The sequence below is a fragment of the Petromyzon marinus genome, unplaced genomic scaffold (assembly GCF_048934315.1).
Source record: "Petromyzon marinus isolate PM22_M1 ecotype Great Lakes invasive population unplaced genomic scaffold, UKy_Petmar_22M1.pri1.0 PM_Scaffold_489, whole genome shotgun sequence".
In the NCBI taxonomy this organism is placed as follows: Eukaryota; Metazoa; Chordata; class Hyperoartia; order Petromyzontiformes; family Petromyzontidae; genus Petromyzon; species Petromyzon marinus.
In genome coordinates, this window is record NW_027423489.1 from 1 (window position 1) to 23,037 (window position 23,037).

At 41.5% G+C, this 23,037-nt stretch overlaps 1 protein-coding gene across 1 annotated transcript in view; it reads right to left on the minus strand.

Annotated features, from left to right (window-relative positions):
- Positions 1–1,319: 1,319 nt before the first annotated feature.
- Positions 1,320–23,037, minus strand: part of LOC142923406 (uncharacterized) — a 62,760-nt gene continuing 41,042 nt past the window's right edge. The window contains exons 10-12 of the mRNA XM_076064495.1: positions 16,719–16,805; positions 7,956–9,265; positions 1,320–2,202 (exon numbers count right to left, since the gene is read on the minus strand). Of these exons, the coding sequence (XP_075920610.1) occupies positions 9,062–9,265; positions 16,719–16,805 (291 nt within the window). The 3' untranslated portion in view covers positions 1,320–2,202; positions 7,956–9,061. The remainder of the gene's footprint in view (positions 2,203–7,955; positions 9,266–16,718; positions 16,806–23,037) is intronic.

Below are 23,037 nucleotides of genomic sequence, written 5' to 3' on the forward strand. Positions count from 1 at the left end.
AACATGTTAACGTGTAAACATGTTAATGTGTTAGCATGTTAACATGTTAGCATGTTAACATGTTAACATATTAACATGTTCATGTGTTAGCATGTTAACATGTTAGCATGTGAACGTGTTCATGTGTTAATGTGTTAGCATGTAAACATGTTCATGTGTTAATGTGTTAGCGTGTAAACATGTTCATGTGTTAATGTGTTAAGATGTTAACGTGTTAGCGTGTAAACATGTTCATGTGTTAATGTGTTAAGATGTTAATGTGTTAGCATGTAAACATGTTAATGTGTTAAGATGTTAATGTGTTAGCGTGTAAACATGTCCATATGTTAATGTGTTAGCATGTAAACATGTTAATGTGTTGATGTGTTAAGATGTTAATGTGTTAACATGTAAACATGTTCATGTGTCAATGTGTTAGCGTGTAAACATGTTCATGTGTTAATGTGTTAAGATGTTAATGTGTTAGCGTGTAAACATGTCCATGTGTTAATGTGTTAGCATGTAAACATGTTAATGTGTTGATGTGTTAAGATGTTAATGTGTTAACATGTAAACATGTTCATGTGTCAATGTCTTAAGATGTTAATGCGTTAGCGTGTAAACATGTTCATGTGTTAATGTGTTAAGATGTTAATGTGTTAGCGTGTAAACATGTGCATGTGTTAATGTGTTAAGATGTTAATGTGTTAGCGTGTAAACATGTCCATGTGTTAATGTGTTAAGATGTTAATGTGTTAACATGTAAACATGTTCATGTGTTAATGTGTTAGCATGTAAACATGTTCATGTGTTAATGTGTTAGCGTGTAAACATGTCAATGTGTTAATGTGTTAGCATGTAAACATGTTAATGTGTTGATGTGTTAAGATGTTAATGTGTTAACATGTAAACATGTTCATGTGTCAATGTCTTAAGATGTTAATGCGTTAGCGTGTAAACATGTTCATGTGTTAATGTGTTAAGATGTTAATGTGTTAGCGTGTAAACATGTGCATGTGTTAATGTGTTAAGATGTTAATGTGTTAGCGTGTAAACATGTCCATGTGTTAATGTGTTAGCATGTAAACATGTTAATGTGTTAATGTGTTAAGATGTTAATGTGTTAGCGTGTAAACATGTTCATGTGTCAATGTGTTAAGATGTTAATGTGTTAGCGTGTAAACATGTTCATGTGTTAATGTGTTAAGATGTTAATGTGTTAGCGTGTAAACATGTTCATGTATTAATGTGTTAAGATGTTAATGTGTTAGCGTGTAAAACATGTTTCATGTGGTTAATGTGTTAAGATGTTAATGTGTTAGCGTGTAAACATGTTCATGTGTTAATGTGTTAAAATGTTAATGTGTTAGCGTGTAAACATGTTCATGGTGTTAATGTGTTAAGATGTTAATGTGTTAACATGTAAACATGTTCATGTGTTAATGTGTTAGCATGTAAACATGTTCATGTGTTAATGTGTTAAGATGTTAATGTGTTCGCGTGTAAACATGTCAATGTGTTAATGTGTTAGCATGTAAACATGTTAATGTGTTGATGTGTTAAGATGTTAATGTGTTAGCATGTAAACATGTTCATGTGTCAATGTGTTAAGATGTTAATGTGTTAACATGTAAACATGTTCATGTGTCAATGTCTTAAGATGTTAATGTGTTAGCGTGTAAACATGTTCATGTGTTAATGTGTTAAGATGTTAATGTGTTAGCATGTAAACATGTTCATGTGTTAATGTGTTAGCATGTAAACATGTTCAGGTGTTAATGTGTTAAGATGTTAATGTGTAAGCATGTAAACGTGTTCATGTGTTAATGTGTTAAGATGTTAATGTGTTAGCATGTAAACATGTTCATGTGTTAATGTGTTAGCGTGTAAACATGTTCATGTGTGAATGTGTTAAGATGTTAATGTGTTGCATGTAAACATGTTAGCATGCAAACATGTTAACATGCAAACATGTTAACGTGTTAACATGTTAACGTGACAACACATTAACATGTTATCAGGTTAACATGTTAGCATGTAAACATGTTAATGTGTTAACACGTTAATGTGTTACCACGTTAACGTGTTAACATGCTAATATGTTAACATGTTAACATGCTAACACGTTAACATGTTAACGTGTTAATATGTGTTAATGTGTTACCTGGTGCTGAATGCTTTGGGCACATTCTGAAGGTTGGGCTCAGACAAAAATCACCCGGCCTGGGGAGAGAGAAAGACAGAGTGTAGTGTATAGTGTAGTGTATAGTGTAGTGTATAGTGTAGTGTATAGTATATAGTGTGGTGTAAAGTGTAGTGTATAGTGTAGTGTATAGTGTAGTGTATAGTGTAGTGTATAGTGTAGTGTAGTGTATAGTGTAGTGTGTAGTGTAGAGTGTAGTGTAGTGTATAGTGTAGTGTATAGTGTAGTGTATAGTGTAGTGTATAGTGTAGTGTAGTGTATAGTGTTGTGTGTAGTGTAGTGTGTAGTGTATAGTGTAGTGTATAGTGTAGTGTATAGTGTAGTGTATAGTGTAGTGTATAGTGTAGTGTATAGTGTAGTGTATAGTGTATAGTGTAGTGTATAGTGTAGTGTGTAGTGTATAGTGTAGTGTATAGTGTAGTGTATAGTGTAGTGTGTAGTGTAGTCTATAGTGTAGTGTATAGTGTAGTGTGTAGTGTAGTGTATAGTGTAGTGTATAGTGTAGTGTATAGTGTAGTGTATAGTGTAGTGTATAGTGTAGTGTATAGTGTAGTGTATAGTGTAGTGTATAGTGTAGTGTAGTGTATAGTGTAGTGTATAGTGTAGTGTATAGTGTAGTGTATAGTGTAATGTAGTGTATAGTGTAGTGTATAGTGTAGTGTATAGTGTAGTGTATAGCGTAGTGTATAGTGTAGTGTATAGTGTAGTGTGTAGTGTAGAGTGTAGTGTATAGTGTAGTGTATAGTGTAGTGTATAGTGTAGTGTATAGTGTAGTGTAGTGTATAGTGTTGTGAGTAGTGTAGTGTGTAGTGTATAGTGTAGTGTATAGTGTAGTGTATAGTGTAGTGTATAGTGTATAGTGCAGTGTATAGTGTAGTGTAGTGTATAGTGTAGTGTATTGTATAGTGTAGTGTATAGTGTAGTGTATAGTGTAGTGTATAGTGTAGTGTATAGTGAAGTGTAGTGTATAGTGTAGTGTATAGTGTAGTGTATAGTGTAGTGTATAGTGTAGTGTAGTGTATAGTGTAGTGTATAGTGTAGTGTAGTGTATAGTGTAGTGTATAGTGTAGTGTATAGTGTAGTGTATAGTGTAGTGTGTAGTGTATAGTGTAGTGTATAGTGTAGTGTATAGTGTAGTGTATAGTGTAGTGTAGTGTATAGTGTAGTGTATAGTGTAGTGTATAGTGTAGTGTATAGTGTAGTGTATAGTGTAGTGTATGGTGTAGTGTATGGTGTAGTGTATAGTGTAGTGTATAGTGTAGTGTATAGTGTATAGTGTAGTGTATAGTGTAGTGTATAGTGTAGTGTATAGTGTAGTGTATAGTGTAGTGTATAGTGTAGTGTATGGTGTAGTGTATAGTGTAGTGTATAGTGTAGTGTATAGTGTATAGTGTAGTGTATAGTGTAGTGTAGTGTATAGTGTAGTGTATAGTGTAGTGTATAGTGTAGTGTATAGTGTAGTGTATAGTGTAGTGTATAGTGTAGTGTGTAGTGTAGTGTATAGTTTAGTGTGTAGTGTATAGTGTAGTGTAGTGTATAGTGTAGTGTAGTGTATAGTGTAGTTTATAGTGTAGTGTATAGTGTAGTGTATAGTGTAGTGTATAGTGTAGTGTATAGTGTAGTGTATAGTGTAGTGTATAGTGTAGTGCATAGTGTATAGTGTAGTGTATAGTGTAGTGTATAGTGTAGTGTATAGTGTATAGTGTAGTGTGTAGTGGATAGTGTAGTGTATAGTGTAGTGTGTAGTGGATAGTGTAGTGTAGTGTATAGTGTAGTGTGTAGTGTATAGTGTAGTGTATCGTGTAGTGTATAGTGTAGTGTGTATAGTGTAGTGTATAGTGTAGTGTATAGTGTAGTGTATAGTGTAGTGTATAGTGTAGTGTAGTGTGTAGTGTATAGTGTAGTGTGTAGTGTAGTGTATAGTGTAGTGTATGGTGTAGTGTATAGTGTAGTGTATAGTGTAGTGTATAGTGTAGTGTATAGTGTAGTGTATAGTGTATAGTATAGTGTATAGTATAGTGCATAGTGTAGTGTATAGTGTAGTGTATAGTGTAGTGTATAGTGTAGTGTGTAGTGTAGTGTATAGTGTAGTGTATAGTCTAGTGTATAGTGTAGTGTATAGTGTAGTGTAAAGTGTATAATGTAGTGTATAGTGTAGTGTATAGTGAATAGTGTAGTGTATAGTGTGGTGTATAGTGTAGTGTAGTGTATAGTGTAGTGTATAGTGTAGTGTATAGTGTAGTGTATAGTGAATAGTGTAGTGTATAGTGTAGTGTATAGTGAATAGTGTAGTGTATAGTGTAGTGTATAGTGTACTGTGTAGTGTAGTGTATAGTGTAGTGTATAGTGTAGTGTATAGTGTAGTGTATAGTGTAGTTTATAGTATAGTATAGTATATAGTGTAGTGTATAGTGTAGTGTATAGTGTAGTGTATAGTGTAGTGTATAGTGTAGTGTGTAGTGTAGTCTATAGTGTAGTGTATAGTGTAGTGTGTAGTGTAGTGTGTAGTGTAGTGTATAGTATAGTGTATAGTATAGTGTAGTGTATAGTGTAGTGTATAGTGTAGTGTGTAGTGTAGTGTATAGTGTAGTGTATAGTGTAGTGTATAGTGTAGTGTATAGTGTAGTTTATAGTGTAGTGTATAGTGTAGTGTATAGTAGTAGTTTAGTAGTAGTAGTTTAGTAGTAGAAGTTTAGTAGTAGTTTAGTAGTAGTAGTTAGTAGGAGTAGTTTAGTAGTAGTTTAGTAGTAGTAGTTTAGTAGTAGTTTAGTAATAGTTTAGTAGTAATAGTGTAGTAGTAGTGTAGTAGTAGTTTAGTAGTAGTAGTAGTTTAGTAGTAGTAGTTAGTAGTAGTTTAGTAGTAGTTTAGTAGTAGTTTAGTAGTAGTTTAGTAGTAGTTTAGTAGTAGTTTAGTAATAGTTTAGTAATAGTTTAGTAGTAGTAGTGTAGTAGTAGTAGTTTAGTAATAGTTTAGTAGTAGTTTAGTAGTAGTAGTTTAGTAGTAGTAGTTTAGTAGTAGTAGTAGTTTAGTAGTAGTTTAGTAGTAGTAGTTTAGTAGTAGTAGTTTAGTAGTAGTAGTTTAGTAGTAGTAGTTTAGTAGTAGTGGTTTAGTAATAGTTTAGTAGTAGTAGTAGTTTAGTAATAGTTTAGTAGTAGTTTAGTAGTAGTTTAGTAGTAGTAGTGTAGTAGTAGTAGTGTAGTAGTAGTAGTTTAGTAGTAGTAGTTTAGTAGTAGTAGTTTAGTAGTAGTAGTAGTTTAGTAATAGTTTAGTAGTAGTAGTGTAGTAGTAGTTTAGTAGTAGTAGTGTAGTAGTAGTAGTAGTGTAGTAGTAGTAGTGTAGTAGTAGTTTAGTAGTTTAGTAGTAGTAGTTTAGTAGTAGTAGTTTAGTAGTAGTAGTTTAGTAGTAGTAGTAGTTTAGTAATAGTTTAATAGTAGTAGTGTAGTAGTAGTTTAGTAGTAGTAGTGTAGTAGTAGTAGTAGTGTAGTAGTAGTAGTGTAGTAGTAGTTTAGTAGTTTAGTAGTAGTAGTTTAGTAGTAGTAGTTTAGTAGTAGTAGTTTAGTAGTAGTATAGTAGTAGTTTAGTAGTAGTTTAGTAATAGTTTAGTAGTAGTTTAGTAGTAGTAGTTTAGTAGTAGTTTAGTAGTAGTAGTTTAGTAGTAGTATAGTAGTAGTTTAGTAGTAGTAGTTTAGTAGTAGTAGTTTAGTAGTAGTAGTAGTTTAGTAATAGTTTAGTAGTAGTAGTGTAGTAGTAGTTTAGTAGTAGTAGTAGTGTAGTAGTAGTTTAGTAGTAGTAGTGTAGTAGTAGTAGTGTAGTAGTAGTAGTGTAGTAGTAGTTTAGTAGTAGTAGTTTAGTAGTAGTAGTAGTTTAGTAGTAGTAGTTTAGTAGTAGTATAGTAGTAGTTTAGTAGTAGTTTAGTAGTAGTTTAATAGTAGTTTAGTAATAGTTTAGTAGTAGTTTAGTAGTAGTAGTTTAGTAGTAGTAGTTTAGTAGTAGTAGTTTAGTAGTAGTAGTTTAGTAGTAGTTTAGTAATAGTTTAGTAGTAGTTTAGTAGTAGTTTAGTAGTAGTATAGTAGTAGTAGTGTAGTAGTAGTGTAGTAGTAGTTTAGTAGTAGTAGTTTAATAGTAGTAATAGTTTAGTAGTAGTTTAGTAGTAGTGTAGTAATAGTTTAGTAGTAGTTTAGTAATAGTTTAGTAGTAGTAGTTTAGTAGTAGTAGTTTAGTAGTAGTAGTTTAGTAGTAGTTTAGTAGTAGTTTAGTAGTAGTTTAGTAGTAGTTTAGTAGTAGTTTAGTAGTAGTTTAGTAGTAGTTTAGTAGTAGTTCAGTAATAGTTTAGTAAGTTTAGTAATAGTTTAGTAGTAGTTTAGTAGTAGTTTAGTAATAGTATAGTAATAGTATAGTAATAGTTTAGTAGTAGTTTAGTAGTAGTTTAGTAGTAGTTTAGTAGTAGTTTAGTAATAGTATAGTAATAGTATAGTAATAGTTTAGTAGTAGTTTAGTAATAGTTTAGTAGTAGTAGTTTAGTAGTAGTTTAGTAGTAGTTTAGTAATAGTTTAGTAATACTTTAGTAATAGTTTAGTAGTAGTTTAGTAGTAGTTTAGTAATAGTTTAGTAGTAGTTTAGTAGTAGTATAGTAATAGTTTAGTAGTAGTAGTTTAGTAATAGTTTAGTAATAGTTTAGTAGTAGTATAGTAATAGTTTAGTAGTAATAGTTTAGTAATAGTTTAGTAGTAGTTTAGTAATAGTTTAGTAGTAGTTTAGTAATAGTTTAGTAGTAGTAGTTTAGTAGTAGTATAGTAATAGTTTAGTAGTAGTAGTTTAGTAGTAGTTTAGTAATAGTTTAGTAGTAGTATAGTAATAGTTTAATAGTAGTAGTTTAGTAATAGTTTAGTAGTAGTATAGTAATAGTTTAGTAATAGTTTAGTAGTAGTAGTTTAGTAATAGTTTAGTAGTAGTTTAGTAGTAGTTTAGTAATAGTTTAGTAATAGTTTAGTAGTAGTTTAGTAATAGTTTAGTAATAGTTTAATAGTAGTTTAGTAATAGTTTAGTAATAGTTTAGTAGTAGTTTAGTAGTAGTTTAGTAATAGTTTAGTAGTAGTTTAGTAGTAGTTTAGTAATAGTTTAGTAGTAGTTTAGTAGTAGTTTAGTAATAGTTTAGTAGTAGTTTAGTAGTAGTTTAGTAATAGTTTAGTAGTAGTATAGTAATAGTTTAGTAGTAGTAGTTTAGTAATCGTTTAGTAGTAGTATAGTAATAGTTTAGTAATAGTTTAGTAATAGTTTAGTAGTAGTTTAGTAATAGTTTAGTAGTAGTTTAGTAGTAGTTTAGTAGTTTAGTAGTAGTCTAGTAGTAGTTTAGTAGTAGTTTAGTAGTAGTTTAGTAATAGTTTAGTAGTAGTGTAGTAATAGTTTAGTAGTAGTTTAGTAGTAGTTTAGTAGTAGTTTAATAGTAGTTTAGTAGTAGTTTAGTAGTAGTTTAATACCTGTGGCTGTCCAGGTGGACACCTGAGCGTGAATCCTGGACATGCCTCTCCGGCTAGCCACCTGCACGCTAGTCTAGTAGTAGTTTAGTAGTAGTTTAGTAGTAGTCTAGTAGTAGTTTAGTAGTAGTTTAGTAGTAGTTTAGTAATAGTTTAATACCTGTGGCTGTCCGGGTGGACACCTGAGCGTGAATCCTGGACATGCCTCTCCGGCTAGCCACCTGCACGCTAGTCTAGTAGTAGTAGTTTAGTAGTAGTTTAGTAGTAGTTTAGTAGTAGTTTAGTAGTAGTTTAATACCTGTGGCTGTCCGGGTGGACACCCGAGCGTGAATCCTGGACATGCCTCTCCGGCTAGCCACCCGCACGCTAGTCTAGTAGTAGTTTAGTAGTAGTTTAATAATAGTTTAATACCTGTGGCTGTCCGGGTGGACACCTGAGCGTGAATCCTGGACATGCCTCTCCGGCTAGCCACCCGCACGCTAGTCTAGTAGTAGTTTAGTAGTAGTTTAATAATAGTTTAATACCTGTGGCTGTCCGGGTGGACACCTGAGCGTGAATCCTGGACATGCCTCTCCGGCTAGCCACCTGCACGTTAGTCTAGTAGTAGTTTAGTAGTAGTTTAGTAGTAGTTTAGTAGTAGTTTAATACCTGTGGCTGTCCGGGTGGACACCTGAGCGTGAATCCTGGACATGCCTCTCCGGCTAGCCACCCGCACGCTAGTCTAGTAGTAGTTTAGTAGTAGTTTAGTAGTAGTTTAATAGTAGTTTAGTAGTTTAATAGTAGTTTAGTAGTAGTTTAGTAATAGTCTAGTAGTAGTTTAGTATTAATAGTTTAGTAGTAGTCTAGTAGTAGTTTAATACCTGTGGCTGTCCGGGTGGACACCTGAGCGTGAATCCTGGACATGCCTCTCCGGCTAGCCACCCGCACGCTAGTCTAGTAGTAGTTTAGTAGTAGTTTAATAGTAGTTTAGTAATAGTTTAGTAGTAGTTTAGTAGTAGTTTAGTAATAGTTTAGTAGTAGTTTAGTAGTAGTTTAATACCTGTGGCTGTCCGGGTGGACACCTGAGCGTGAATCCTGGACATGCCTCTCCGGCTAGCCACCCGCACGCTAGTCTAGTAGTAGTTTAATAGTAGTTTAGTAGTAGTATAGTAATAGTTTAATAGTAGTTTAGTAGTAGTTTAATAGTAGTTTAATACCTGTGGCTGTCCGGGTGGACACCCGAGCGTGAATCCTGGACATGCCTCTCCGGCTAGCCACCTGCACGCTAGTCTAGTAGTAGTTTAGTAGTAGTTTAGTACCTGTGGCTGTCCGGGTGGACACCCGAGTGTGAATCCTGGACATGCCTCTCCGGCTAGCCACCCGCACGCTAGTCTAGTAGTAGTTTAGTAATAGTTTAGTAATAGTTTAATAGTAGTTTAGTAATAGTTTAATACCTGTGGCTGTCCGGGTGGACACCCGAGCGTGAATCCTGGACATGCCTCTCCGGCTAGCCACCCGCACGCTACGCTCCAACGGACTCAGCACAAGCGACAGTGAGCCTGTCAGACGTCGCCACACAAGTGCCGTTCGTGCCAGCGGGTGCAGGCCAGAGAGAGCCTCCAACACCTCCTGGGGAGACGATGTGGGTGGGAGACACGGAGGGGTGGGTGGGTGTGAGTGGGTGAGTGAGTGGGTGGGTGGGTGTGGGTGTGTGTGGGTGGGTGGGTGTGTGGGTGGGTGGGTGGGTGAGTGGGTGGGTGGGGTGTGGGTGGGTGGGTGAGTGTGTGGGTGGGTGGGTGGGTGTGTGGGTGGGTGGGTGGGTGAGTGTGTGGGTGTGAGTGAGTGGGTGGGTGGGTGTGAGTGTGTGGGTGAGTGGGTGAGTGGGTGGGTGAGTGGGAGACACGGGGGGTGGGTGGGTGAGTGTGGGTGTCAGTGAGTGTGTGACTGAGTGAGTGAGTGAGTGGGTGGGTGAGTGGGTGAGTGGGTGGGTGGGTGGGTGAGTAAGTGTGGGTTTGAGTGAGTGGGTGGGTGAGTGAGTGGGTGAGTGAGTGGGTGAGTGAGTGGGTGAGTGAGTGAGTGGGTGAGTGAGTGAGTGGGTGAGTGAGTGAGTGGGTGGGTGGGTGAGTGAGTGAGTGAGTGGGTGAGTGAGTGAGTGAGTGGGTGAGTGAGTGAGTGGGTGAGTGAGTGGGTGGGTGGGTGAGTGAGTGGGTGGGTGAGTGAGTGGGTGGGTGGGTGAGTGAGTGGGTGGGTGAGTGAGTGGGTGAGTGAGTGAGTGGGTGAGTGAGTGAGTGGGTGAGTGAGTGAGTGGGTGGGTGGGTGAGTGAGTGAGTGAGTGGGTGAGTGAGTGAGTGAGTGGGTGAGTGAGTGAGTGGGTGAGTGAGTGGGTGGGTGGGTGAGTGAGTGGGTGGGTGGGTGAGTGAGTGGGTGGGTGAGTGAGTGGGTGGGTGAGTGAGTGGGTGTGAGTGAGTGGGTGAGTGAGTGAGTGAGTGTGTGAGTGAGTGAGTGGGTGGGTGGGTGAGTGGGTGAGTGGGTGAGTGAGTGAGTGGGTGAGTGGGTCAGTGTATGAGTGTGTGACTGAGTGGGTGGGTGAGTGAGTGGGTGTGTATGTGTGTATGTGTGTGTGTGAGTGTGTATGTATGTGTGTGTGAATGTGTGTATGTTAGTGTGTGTATGTATGTGTGTGTATGTGTGTGTATGTATGTACGTGTGAATGTGTGTATGTGTGTGTGAATGTTAGTGTGTGTGAATGTGTGTGTATGTGAGTGTGTATGTGTGTGTATGTATGTATGTGTGTGAATGTGTATGTGTGTGAATGTGTATATGTGTGTGTGAACGTGTGTATGTGAATGTGTATGTGAATGTGTGTATGTATGTATGTGTGTGAATGTGTGTGTGTGAGTGTGTGTGTGAAACTGTGTGTGTATGTGTGTATCTGTGTGTGTGTCTGTGTGTGTGTGTATGTGTGTGTAGGTGTATGTGGTGAGTGATAGTGTAGTGGTTAGCGCTACGCTGCGCTATGAACCTGGCGACCCGAGTTCGATTCCCGCTCACGGCCAACACCAGTGACGATTATCTGAACCGGTCCCGGGCCTCCCCTAGGTCGACTCAGCCTCAAATGAGTACCTGGTGCGGTGTGTAAACATTGCCACTAGGGAGACAAAGGCGGTCGGGCGTGGTGCTGGCCACCCACCCCCTCGTGTACCGTTCCGGCCTTAATAGGTGCTCGCTAACAGCACTTGCCCCTACAGTCTGTTAAGGCTATACGGGGGATCTTTGTCTTTGGATCTTTGTGTGTGAGTGAATGTGTGTGTATGTATGTGTGTATGTGTGTGTGTGTGAATGTGTGTATATGTGTGTATGTGTGTGTATGTATGTGTGTGTGAATGTGTGTATGTGTGTGTGAATGTGTGTATGTGAGTGTGTGTATGTTAGCGTATGTTAGTGTGTGAGTGTGTATGTGTGAGTGAATGTGTGTGTATGTGTGTATGTGAGTGTGTGTATGTGTGTGTGTGAGTGTGTATGTTAGTGTGTGTATGTTAGTGTGTGAATGTGTGTATGTATGTACGTGTGTGAATGTGTGTGTATGTGAATGTGTATGTGAATGTGTGTGTATGTTAGTGTATGTGAGTGTGTGTGAATGTGTGCATGTTAGTGTGTGTATGTGTGTGTGTGAGTGTATGTTAGTGTATGTGAATGTATGTGTGTGTGTGTATGTTAGTGTATGTGAATGTGTGTATGTGAGTGTGTGTGTATGTGTGTGTGTGTATGTGTATGTGTGTATGTATGTGTGAGTGTGTATGTGTGTGTGAATGTGTATGTGTGTGTGAATGTGAATGTGTGTGAGTGTGTGTATATATGTACGTGTGTGAATGTGTGTATGTGAGTGTGTGTGAGTGTGTGTGAGTGTGTGTGTGAGTGTGTATGTGTGTATGTGTGTATGTTAGTGTGTGTATGTGAGTGTGTGTGTGAGTGTGTGTATGTTAGTGTGTGTATGTGTGAGTGTGTGTATGTGTGTGAATGTGTGTATGTTAGTGTGTGTATGTGTATGTGTGTGAGTGTGTGTGTGTGAGTGAATGTGTGTGAATGTGAGTGTGTGTATGTGAATGTGTGTGAGTATGTGTATGTGTGAGTGTATGTTAGTGTATGTGAGTGTGTGTATGTGTGTGTATGTGTGTATGTGTGTGAATGTGTGTATGTGAGTGTGTGTATGTGTGTATGTATGTGAATGTGTGTGTGTAAGTGTGTGTATGAATGTGTGTGTATGTGTGTGAATGTGTGTGTGTGAGTGAATGTGTGTGAATGTGTTTTATGTGAGTGTGTGTATGTGTGTGTGAGTGTGTATATGTGTGTATGTGTGAGTGTGTGTATGTGTGTGAGTGTGTGTATGTGTGTGTGAGTGTGTGTATGTGTATATGTGTGTGTGTGTGTGTGTGAATGTGTGTGTGTGAGAGTGTGTGAATGTGTGTGTGTGTGTATGTGTGTGTGTGTGTGAGTGTGTGTATGTGTGTGAGTGTGTGCATGTGTGTGTGTGAGTGTATATTAGTGTATGTGAGTGTGTGTGTGTGAATGTGTGTGTGAGTGAATGTATGTGAATGTATGTATGTGAGTGTGTGTGTATGTTAGTGTGTGTATGTGTGTGTATGTATGTATGTGTGAATGTGTGTATGTGTGTGTGTGAGTGTATGTTAGTGTGTGTGAATGTGTGTGTATGTGAGTGTGTATGTGTGTGTATGTATGTGTGTGAATGTGTATGTGTGTGTGTGAATGTGTGTATGTATGTGTGTGAATGTGTGAGTGTGTGTGTGTGTGTGACACTGTGTGTGTATGTGTGTGTGTATGTGTGTGAGTGAATGTGTGTGTATGTATGTGTGTATGTGTGTGTGTGAATGTGTGTATATGTGTGTGCATGTGTGTGTGAATGTGTGTGTGAGTGAATGTATGTGAATGTGTGTGTATGTATGTGAGTGTGTATGTATGTGTGTATGTGAGTGTATGTGTGTGTGTGTGTGAATGTATGTGTGTATGTATGTTTGTGAGTGAATGTGTGTGAATGTGTTTGAATGAGTGTGTGTATGAATGTGTGTATGTATGTGTGTGAGTGAATGTGTGTGTATGTATGTGTGTATGTGTGTGTGTGTGAATGTGTGTATATGTGTGTGTATGTGTGTGTGAGTGAATGTATGTATGTGAGTGTGTGTATGTAAGTGTATGTATATGAATGTGTGTGTGTGAGTGTGTGTGTGAGTGTGTGTATGTGTGTGTGTGTGTGAGTGTGTGTATGTATGTGAGTGTGTGTATGTGTGTGTGTATGTGTGTGTATGTATATGAATGTGTGTGTGTGTGAGTGTGTGTATGTGTGTGTGTGTGAGTGAATGTATGTATGTGAGTGTGTGTATGTGTGTGTATGTATATGAATGTGTGTGTGAGTGTATGTGTGTGAGTGAATGTATGAATGTGAGTGTATGTATATGTGTGTATGTGTGTGTGTATGTGAGTGAATGTGTGTATGTGTGTGCATGTATGTGTGTGTGTATGTGTGTGTGAGTGAATGTGTGTATGTGAGTGTGTGTATGTATGTGTATGTGAGTGTGTGTGTATGTGAGTGTGTATATGTATGTATGTGAGTGTGTATATGTGAGTGTGTGTATGTGTATGTGAGTGTGTATGTGTATATGTATGTATGTGAGTGTGTATGTGTGTGTATGTATATGAATGAGTGTGTGTGTATGTGAGTGTGTGTATGTGTGTGTATGTGAGTGAATGTGTGTATGTGAGTGTGTATGTGTATATGTATGTATGTGAGTGTGTCTGTGTGTGTGTATGTGTGTGTATGTTGATGAATGTGTGTGTGTGAGTGTGTGTTAGTGTGTGTGTGTGTGTGAGTGAATGTATGAATGTGAGTGTATGTATATGTGTGTATGTGTGTATGTGTGTGTGTGTGTATGTGAGTGTGTATGTGTATATGTATGTATGTGAGTGTGTATATGTGTGTGTATGTATATGAATGAGTGTGTGTGTATGTGAGTGTGTGTATGTGTGTGTATGTGAGTGAATGTGTGTATGTATGTGTGTGTATATGAATGTGTGTATATGAATGTGTGTGTGTGAGTGAAAGTATGAATGTGAGTGTGTGTATGTGTGTGTGTATGTGCGTGTATGTATATGAATGTGTGTGTGTGAGTGTGTGTTAGTGTGTGTGTGTGAGTGAATGTATGAATGTGAGTGTATGTATGTGTGTGTATGTGTGTGTATGTGAGTGTGTGTGTATGTGTATGTGAGTGTGTATGTGTATATATGTGAGTGTGTATATGTGTGTGTATGTATATGAATGAGTGTGTGTGTATGTGAGTGTGTGTATGTGTGTATGTGAGTGAATGTGTGTATGTGTGTGTGAGTGAATGTATGAATGTGAGTGTATGTATGTGTGTGTATGTGTATGTGTGTGTGAGTGAATGTGTGTATGTGTGTGTATGTATGTGTGTATGTGAGTGTGTGTATGTGTGTGTGTATGTGTGTGTATGTATATGAATGTGTGTGTGTGAGTGTGTGTTAGTGTGTGTGTGAGTGAATGTATGAATGTGAGTGTATGTATATGTGTGTGTGTGTGTCTGTGTGTGTGTATGTATATGAATGTGTGTGTGTGAGTGTGTGTGTGTATGTGTGTGTGTGAGTGTGTGTATGTGTGTGTATGTGTGTGTGTGTGAGTGAATGTGTGTATGTGAGTGTGTGTATGTGTGTGAGTGTGAGTGAATGTGTGTATGTGTGTGTGTGTATGTGTGTGAGTGAATGTATGAATGTGAGTGTATGTATATGTGTTTATGTATGTGTGTGTGAGTGTGTGTATGTATATGAATGTGTGTGTGTGAGTGTGTGTTAGTGTGTGTGTGTGTGTGAGTGAATGTATGAATGTGAGTGTATGAATGTATGTGAGTGTGTGTATGTGAGTGTATGTGTGTATGTATATGAATGTGTGTGTGTGAGTGTGTGTTAGTGTGTGTGTGAGTGAATGTATCAATGTGAGTGTATGTATGTGAGTGTATGTGTATGTGTGTGTATGTGTGAGTGTGTGTATGTATATGAATGTGTGTGTGTGAGTGTGTGTTAGTGTGTTAGTGTGTGTGAGTGAATGTATGAATGTGAGTGTATGTATATGTGTGTGTGAGTGAATGTATGAATGTGAGTGTGTGTATGTGTGTGTGTATGTATATGAATGTGTGTGTGTTAGTGTGTGTGTGTGAGTGAATGTATGAATGTGAGTGTATGTATATGTGTGTATGTGTGTGTATGTGTATGTGTGTATGTGTGTGTGGTACCCGTGAGGTGCTGGGGATTCGTGAGTGTGTGTGTGTGTGTATGTGAGTGTGTATATGTGTGTGTATGTATATGAATGTGTGTGAGTGTGTGTTAGTGTGTGTTAGTGTGTGTGTGAGTGTGTGTATGTGTGTGTATGTGTGTGTGAGTGAATGTGTGTATGTGAGTGTGTGTATGTGTGTGAGTGAATGTGTGTATGTGTGTGTGTGTATGTGTGTGTGTGTGAGTGTGTGAGTGAATGCATGTATGTGAGTGTGTGTGTATGTGTGTGTGTATGTGTGTGTGTGTGTGAGTGAATGTATGAATGTGAGTGTATGTATGTGTGTGTATGTGTGTGTGAGTGTGTGAGTGAATGTATGAATGTGAGTGTATGTATGTGTGTGTGTATGTGTGAGTGTGTATATGAATGTGTGTCTGAGTGAATGTATGAATGTGAGTGTATGTGTATGTGTGTGAGTGTGAGTGAATGTGTGTGTGTGTATGTGTGTGTGTGTGAGTGAATGTATGTATGTGAGTGTATGTGTATGTGTGTGAGTGTGTGAGTGAATGTATGAATGTGAGTGTATGTATGTGTATGTATGTGTGTGTGTATGTGTGAGTGTGTATATGAATGTGTGTCTGAGTGAATGTATGAATGTGAGTGTATGTATGTGTATGTATGTGTGTGTGTATGTGTGAGTGTGTATATGAATGTGTGTCTGAGTGAATGTATGTATGTGAGTGTATGTGTATGTGTGTGTATGTGTGAGTGTGTATATGAATGTGTGTCTGAGTGAATGTATGTATGTGAGTGTACGTGTATGTGTGTGTATGTGAGTGTGTGTTAGTGTGTGTGTGAGTGAATGCATGAATGTGAGTGTATGTATGTGAGTGTATGTGTGTATGTGTGTGTGTATGTGTGTGAGTGTGTGAGTGAATGTATGAATGTGAGTGTATGTATATGTGTGTATGTGTGTGTGTGTGAGTGAATGTATGAATGTGAGTGTATGTATGTGTATGTATGTGTGTGTGTATGTGTGAGTGTGTATATGAATGTGTGTCTGAGTGAATGTATGTATGTGTGTGTGTGTGAGTGTGTGAGTGAATGCATGTATGTGAGTGTATGTGTATGTGTGTGTATGTGTGTGTGTGAGTGAATGCATGAATGTGAGTGTATGTGTGTGAGTGAATGCATGAATGTGAGTGTGTATGTATGTGTGTGTATGTGTGTGTGTGTGAGTGAATGTATGTATGTGAGTGTGTGTATGTGAGTGTATGTGTGTATGTATATGAATGTGTGTATGTGTGTGTGTGTATGTGTGTGTGTGAGTGAATGTATGAATGTGAGTGTATGTATGTGAGTGTATGTGTGTGTGTGTGTGTATGTGTATGTATGTGTGTGTGTATGTGTGTATGTGTGTGTGTGTATGTGTGTGTGTGTGTGAGTGTGTGAGTGAATGTATGAATGTGAGTGTATGTGTGTGTGTGTATGTGTGTGTGTGTATGTGTGTGTGTGAGTGAATGTATGAATGTGAGTGTATGTGTGTGTGTGTATGTGTGTGTGTGTATGTGTGTGTGTGAGTGAATGTATGAATGTGAGTGTATGTATGTGAGTGTATGTGTGTGTGTGTGTGTATGTGTATGTATGTGTGTGTGTATGTGTGTATGTGTGTGTGTGTATGTGTGTGTGTGTGTGAGTGTGTGAGTGAATGTATGAATGTGAGTGTATGTATGTGTATATGTATGTGTATGAGTGTATGTGTGTATGTGTGTGTGTATGTGTGTGTGGTACCCGTGAGGTGCTGGGGATTCGTGATCTCCGTTTGGCTGTCGAGGCGTGGGGGAGACGCTGAGGCAGCTTCAGCTCTGAGAATAAAACCTGGAGGGAGGGGGGAGGGGGGGGGGAGAGAGGGGGGAGGGAGGGGGGAGGGAGGGGGGGAGGGAGGGGGGAGGGGGGGGGTGAGGGAGGGGGGAGGGAGGGGGGAGGGAGGGGCGAGGGAGGGGGTGAGGGGTGAGTGGTGAGTGAGTGGTGAGGGTGAGTGAGTGGTGAGTGAGTGTTGTTCTGGATGTGAGTGGTGAGGGTGAGTGAGTGTTGTTCTGGATGTGAGTGGTGAGGGTGAGTGAGTGTTGTTCTGGATGTGAGTGGTGAGGGTGAGTGTTGTTCTGGTTGTGAGTGGTGAGTGGTGAGTGAGTGTTGTTCTGGATGTGAGTGGTGAGTGGTGAGTGTTGTTCTGGTTGTGAGTGGTGAGGGTGAGTGAGTGTTGTTCTGGATGTGAGTGGTGAGTGAGTGTTGTTCTGGATGTGAGTGGTGAGTGGTGAGTGAGTGTTGTTCTGGATGTGAGTGGTGAGGGTGAGTGAGTGTTGTTCTGGATGTGAGTGGTGAGTGGTGAGTGAGTGTTGTTCTGGATGTGAGTGGTGAGGGTGAGTGAGTGTTGTTCTGGATGTGAGTGGTGAGGGTGAGTGAGTGTTGTTCTGGATGTGAGTGGTGAGTGGTGAGGGTGAGTGAGTGTTGTTCTGGATGTGAGTGGTGAGTGGTGAGTGAGTGTTGTTCTGGATGTGAGTGGTGAGGGTGAGTGAGTGTTGCTCTGGATGTGAGTGGTGAGTGGTGAGTGAGTGTTGTTCTGGATGTGAGTGGTGAGGGTGAGTGAGTGTTGTTCTGGATGTGAGTGGTGAGTGAGTGTTGTTCTGGATGTGAGTGGTGAGTGGTGAGTGTTGTTCTGGATGTGAGTGGTGAGTGGTGAGTGAGTGTTGTTCTGGATGTGAGTGGTGAGGGTGAGTGAGTGTTGTTGTGGATGTGAGTGGTGAGGGTGAGTGAGTGTTGTTCTGGATGTGAGTGGTGAGGGTGAGTGAGTGTTGTTCTGGATGTGAGTGGTGAGTGGTGAGTGAGTGTTGTTCTGGATGTGAGTGGTGAGGGTGAGTGAGTGTTGTTCTGGATGTGAGTGGTGAGTGGTGAGTGAGTGTTGTTCTGGATGTGAGTGGTGAGGGTGAGTGAGTGTTGTTCTGGATGTGAGTGGTGAGTGGTGAGGGTGAGTGAGTGTTGTTCTGGATGTGAGTGGTGAGTGGTGAGTGAGTGTTGTTCTGGATGTGAGTGGTGAGGGTGAGTGAGTGTTGCTCTGGATGTGAGTGGTGAGTGGTGAGTGTTGTTCTGGATGTGAGTGGTGAGGGTGAGTGAGTGTTGTTCTGGATGTGAGTGGTGAGTGGTGAGTGAGTGTTGTTCTGGATGTGAGTGGTGAGTGGTGAGTGAGTGTTGTTCTGGATGTGAGTGGTGAGTGAGTGGTGAGTGTTGTTCTGGATGTGAGTGGTGAGGGTGAGTGAGTGTTGTTCTGGATGTGAGTGGTGAGGGTGAGTGAGTGTTGTTCTGGATGTGAGTGGTGAGTGGTGAGTGAGTGTTGTTCTGGATGTGAGTGGTGAGGGTGAGTGAGTGTTGTTGTGGATGTGAGTGGTGAGGGTGAGTGAGTGTTGTTCTGGATGTGAGTGGTGAGGGTGAGTGAGTGTTGTTCTGGATGTGAGTGGTGAGGGTGAGTGAGTGTTGTTCTGGATGTGAGTGGTGAGGGTGAGTGAGTGTTGTTCTGGATGTGAGTGGTGAGTGAGTGGTGAGTGTTGTTCTGGATGTGAGTGGTGAGGGTGAGTGAGTGGTGTTGTTCTGGATGTGAGTGGTGAGTGGTGAGTGAGTGTTGTTCTGGATGTGAGTGGTGAGGGTGAGTGAGTGTTGTTCTGGATGTGAGTGGTGAGGGTGAGTGAGTGGTGAGTGGTGAGTGAGTGTTGTTCTGGATGTGAGTGGTGAGGGTGAGTGAGTGTTGTTCTGGATGTGAGTGGTGAGTGGTGAGTGAGTGTTGTTCTGGATGTGAGTGGTGAGTGGTGAGTGAGTGTTGTTCTGGATGTGAGTGGTGAGGGTGAGTGAGTGTTGTTCTGGATGTGAGTGGTGAGGGTGAGTGAGTGTTGTTCTGGATGTGAGTGGTGAGTGAGTGAGTGTTGTTCTGGATGTGAGTGGTGAGTGAGTGAGTGTTGTTCTGGATGTGAGTGGTGAGGGTGAGTGTTGTTCTGGATGTGAGTGGTGAGGGTGAGTGAGTGTTGTTCTGGATGTGAGTGGTGAGTGGTGAGTGAGTGTTGTTCTGGATGTGAGTGGTGAGGGTGAGTGAGTGTTGATCTGGATGTGAGTGGTGAGGGTGAGTGAGTGTTGTTCTGGTTGTGAGTGGTGAGGGTGAGTGAGTGTTGTTCTGGATGTGAGTGGTGAGGGTGAGTGAGTGTTGTTCTGGATGTGAGTGGTGAGGGTGAGTGAGTGTTGTTCTGGATGTGAGTGGTGAGGGTGAGTGAGTGTTGTTCTGGATGTGAGTGGTGAGTGGTGAGTGAGTGTTGTTCTGGATGTGAGTGGTGAGGGTGAGTGAGTGTTGTTCTGGATGTGAGTGGTGAGGGTGAGTGAGTGTTGTTCTGGATGTGAGTGGTGAGGGTGAGTGAGTGTTGTTCTGGATGTGAGTGGTGAGTGGTGAGTGAGTGTTGTTCTGGATGTGAGTGGTGAGGGTGAGTGAGTGTTGTTCTGGATGTGAGTGGTGAGGGTGAGTGAGTGGTGTTGTTCTGGATGTGAGTGGTGAGGGTGAGTGAGTGGTGAGTGTTGTTCTGGATGTGAGTGGTGAGGGTGAGTGAGTGTTGTTCTGGATGTGAGTGGTGAGGGTGAGTGAGTGTTGTTCTGGATGTGAGTGGTGAGGGTGAGTGAGTGTTGTTCTAGATGTGAGTGGTGAGTGGTGAGTGAGTGGTGAGTGTTGTTCTGGATGTGAGTGGTGAGGGTGAGTGAGTGGTGTTCTGGATGTGAGTGGTGAGGGTGAGGGTGAGTGAGTGGTGAGTGAGTGTTGTTCTGGATGTGAGTGGTGAGTGGTGAGTGTTGTTCTGGATGTGAGTGGTGAGGGTGAGTGAGTGGTGAGGGTGAGTGAGTGTTGTTCTGGATGTGAGTGGTGAGTGGTGAGTGAGTGTTGTTCTGGATGTGAGTGGTGAGGGTGAGTGAGTGTTGTTCTGGATGTGAGTGGTGAGGGTGAGGGTGAGTGAGTGTTGTTCTGGATGTGAGTGGTGAGTGGTGAGTGAGTGTTGTTCTGGATGTGAGTGGTGAGTGGTGAGTGAGTGTTGTTCTGGATGTGAGTGGTGAGTGGTGAGTGTTGTTCTGGATGTGAGTGGTGAGGGTGAGTGAGTGTTGTTCTGGATGTGAGTGGTGAGGGTGAGTGAGTGTTGTTCTGGATGTGAGTGGTGAGTGGTGAGTGAGTGTTGTTCTGGATGTGAGTGGTGAGTGGTGAGTGAGTGTTGTTCTGGATGTGAGTGGTGAGTGGTGAGTGAGTGTTGTTCTGGATGTGAGTGGTGAGGGTGAGTGAGTGTTGTTCTGGATGTGAGTGGTGAGGGTGAGTGAGTGTTGTTCTGGATGTGAGTGGTGAGTGGTGAGTGAGTGTTGTTCTGGATGTGAGTGGTGAGTGGTGAGTGAGTGTTGTTCTGGATGTGAGTGGTGAGGGTGAGTGAGTGTTGTTCTGGATGTGAGTGGTGAGGGTGAGTGAGTGTTGTTCTGGATGTGAGTGGTGAGTGGTGAGTGAGTGTTGTTCTGGATGTGAGTGGTGAGGGTGAGTGAGTGTTGTTCTGGATGTGAGTGGTGAGTGGTGAGGGTGAGTGTTGTTCTGGATGTGAGTGGTGAGGGTGAGTGAGTGTTGTTCTGGATGTGAGTGGTGAGGGTGAGTGAGTGTTGTTCTGGATGTGAGTGGTGAGGGTGAGTGTTGTTGTTGTTGTTGTTGCTCTGGATGTGAGTGGTGAGTGGTGAGTGAGTGTTGTTCTGGATGTGAGTGGTGAGTGGTGAGTGAGTGTTGTTCTGGATGTGAGTGGTGAGTGGTGAGTGAGTGTTGTTCTGGATGTGAGTGGTGAGGGTGAGTGAGTGTTGTTCTGGATGTGAGTGGTGAGGGTGAGTGAGTGTTGTTCTGGATGTGAGTGGTGAGGGTGAGTGAGTGTTGTTCTGGATGTGAGTGGTGAGGGTGAGTGAGTGTTGTTCTCGATGTGAGTGGTGAGGGTGAGTGAGTGTTGTTCTGGATGTGAGTGGTGAGGGTGAGTGAGTGTTGTTCTGGATGTGAGTGTTGAGGGTGAGTGAGTGTTGTTCTGGATGTGAGTGGTGAGTGGTGAGTGAGTGTTGTTCTGGATGTGAGTGGTGAGTGTGAGTGAGTGTTGTTCTGGATGTGAGTGGTGAGTGGTGAGTGTTGTTCTAGATGTGAGTGGTGAGGGTGAGTGTTGTTCTGGATGTGAGTGGTGAGTGGTGAGTGAGTGTTGTTCTGGATGTGAGTGGTGAGTGGTGAGTGAGTGTTGTTCTGGATGTGAGTGGTGAGTGGTGAGTGAGTGTTGTTCTGGATGTGAGTGGTGAGTGGTGAGTGAGTGTTGTTCTGGATGTGAGTGGTGAGGGTGAGTGGTGAGTGTTGTTCTGGATGTGAGTGGTGAGTGGTGAGTGAGTGTTGTTCTGGATGTGAGTGGTGAGGGTGAGTGAGTGTTGTTCTGGATGTGAGTGGTGAGTGAGTGTTGTTCTGGATGTGAGTGGTGAGGGTGAGTGAGTGTTGTTCTGGATGTGAGTGGTGAGGGTGAGTGGTGAGTGTTGTTCTGGATGTGAGTGGTGAGGGTGAGTGAGTGTTGTTCTGGATGTGAGTGGTGAGGGTGAGTGAGTGTTGTTCTGGATGTGAGTGGTGAGGGTGAGTGAGTGTTGTTCTGGATGTGAGTGGTGAGTGGTGAGTGAGTGTTGTTCTGGATGTGAGTGGTGAGGGTGAGTGAGTGTTGTTCTGGATGTGAGTGGTGAGTGGTGAGTGAGTGTTGTTCTGGATGTGAGTGGTGAGGGTGAGTGAGTGTTGTTCTGGATGTGAGTGGTGAGGGTGAGTGGTGTTGTTCTGGATGTGAGTGGTGAGGGTGAGTGAGTGTTGTTCTGGATGTGAGTGGTGAGGGTGAGTGAGTGTTGTTCTGGATGTGAGTGGTGAGTGGTGAGTGAGTGTTGTTCTGGATGTGAGTGGTGAGGGTGAGTGAGTGTTGTTCTGGATGTGAGTGGTGAGTGGTGAGTGAGTGTTGTTCTGGATGTGAGTGGTGAGGGTGAGTGAGTGTTGTTCTGGATGTGAGTGGTGAGTGGTGAGTGAGTGTTGTTCTGGATGTGAGTGGTGAGTGGTGAGTGAGTGTTGTTCTGGATGTGAGTGGTGAGTGGTGAGTGAGTGTTGTTCTGGATGTGAGTGGTGAGGGTGAGTGAGTGTTGTTCTGGATGTGAGTGGTGAGTGGTGAGTGAGTGTTGTTCTGGATGTGAGTGGTGAGTGGTGAGTGAGTGGTGTTCTGGATGTGAGTGGTGAGTGGTGAGTGAGTGTTGTTCTGGATGTGAGTGGTGAGGGTGAGTGAGTGTTGTTCTGGATGTGAGTGGTGAGGGTGAGTGAGTGTTGTTCTGGATGTGAGTGGTGAGTGGTGAGTGAGTGTTGTTCTGGATGTGAGTGGTGAGGGTGAGTGAGTGTTGTTCTGGATGTGAGTGGTGAGGGTGAGTGAGTGTTGTTCTGGATGTGAGTGGTGAGTGGTGAGTGAGTGTTGTTCTGGATGTGAGTGGTGAGTGGTGAGTGAGTGTTGTTCTGGATGTGAGTGGTGAGGGTGAGTGTTGTTCTAGATGTGAGTGGTGAGTGGTGAGTGAGTGTTGTTCTGGATGTGAGTGGTGAGGGTGAGTGAGTGTTGTTCTGGATGTGAGTGGTGAGGGTGAGTGAGTGTTGTTCTGGATGTGAGTGGTGAGGGTGAGTGAGTGTTGTTCTGGATGTGAGTGGTGAGTGGTGAGTGAGTGTTGTTCTGGATGTGAGTGGTGAGGGTGAGTGAGTGTTGTTCTGGATGTGAGTGGTGAGGGTGAGTGAGTGTTGTTCTGGATGTGAGTGGTGAGTGGTGAGTGAGTGTTGTTCTGGATGTGAGTGGTGAGTGAGTGAGTGTTGTTCTGGATGTGAGTGGTGAGTGGTGAGTGAGTGTTGTTCTGGATGTGAGTGGTGAGTGGTGAGTGAGTGTTGTTCTGGATGTGAGTGGTGAGTGGTGAGTGAGTGTTGTTCTAGATGTGAGTGGTGAGGGTGAGTGTTGTTCTGGATGTGAGTGGTGAGGGTGAGTGA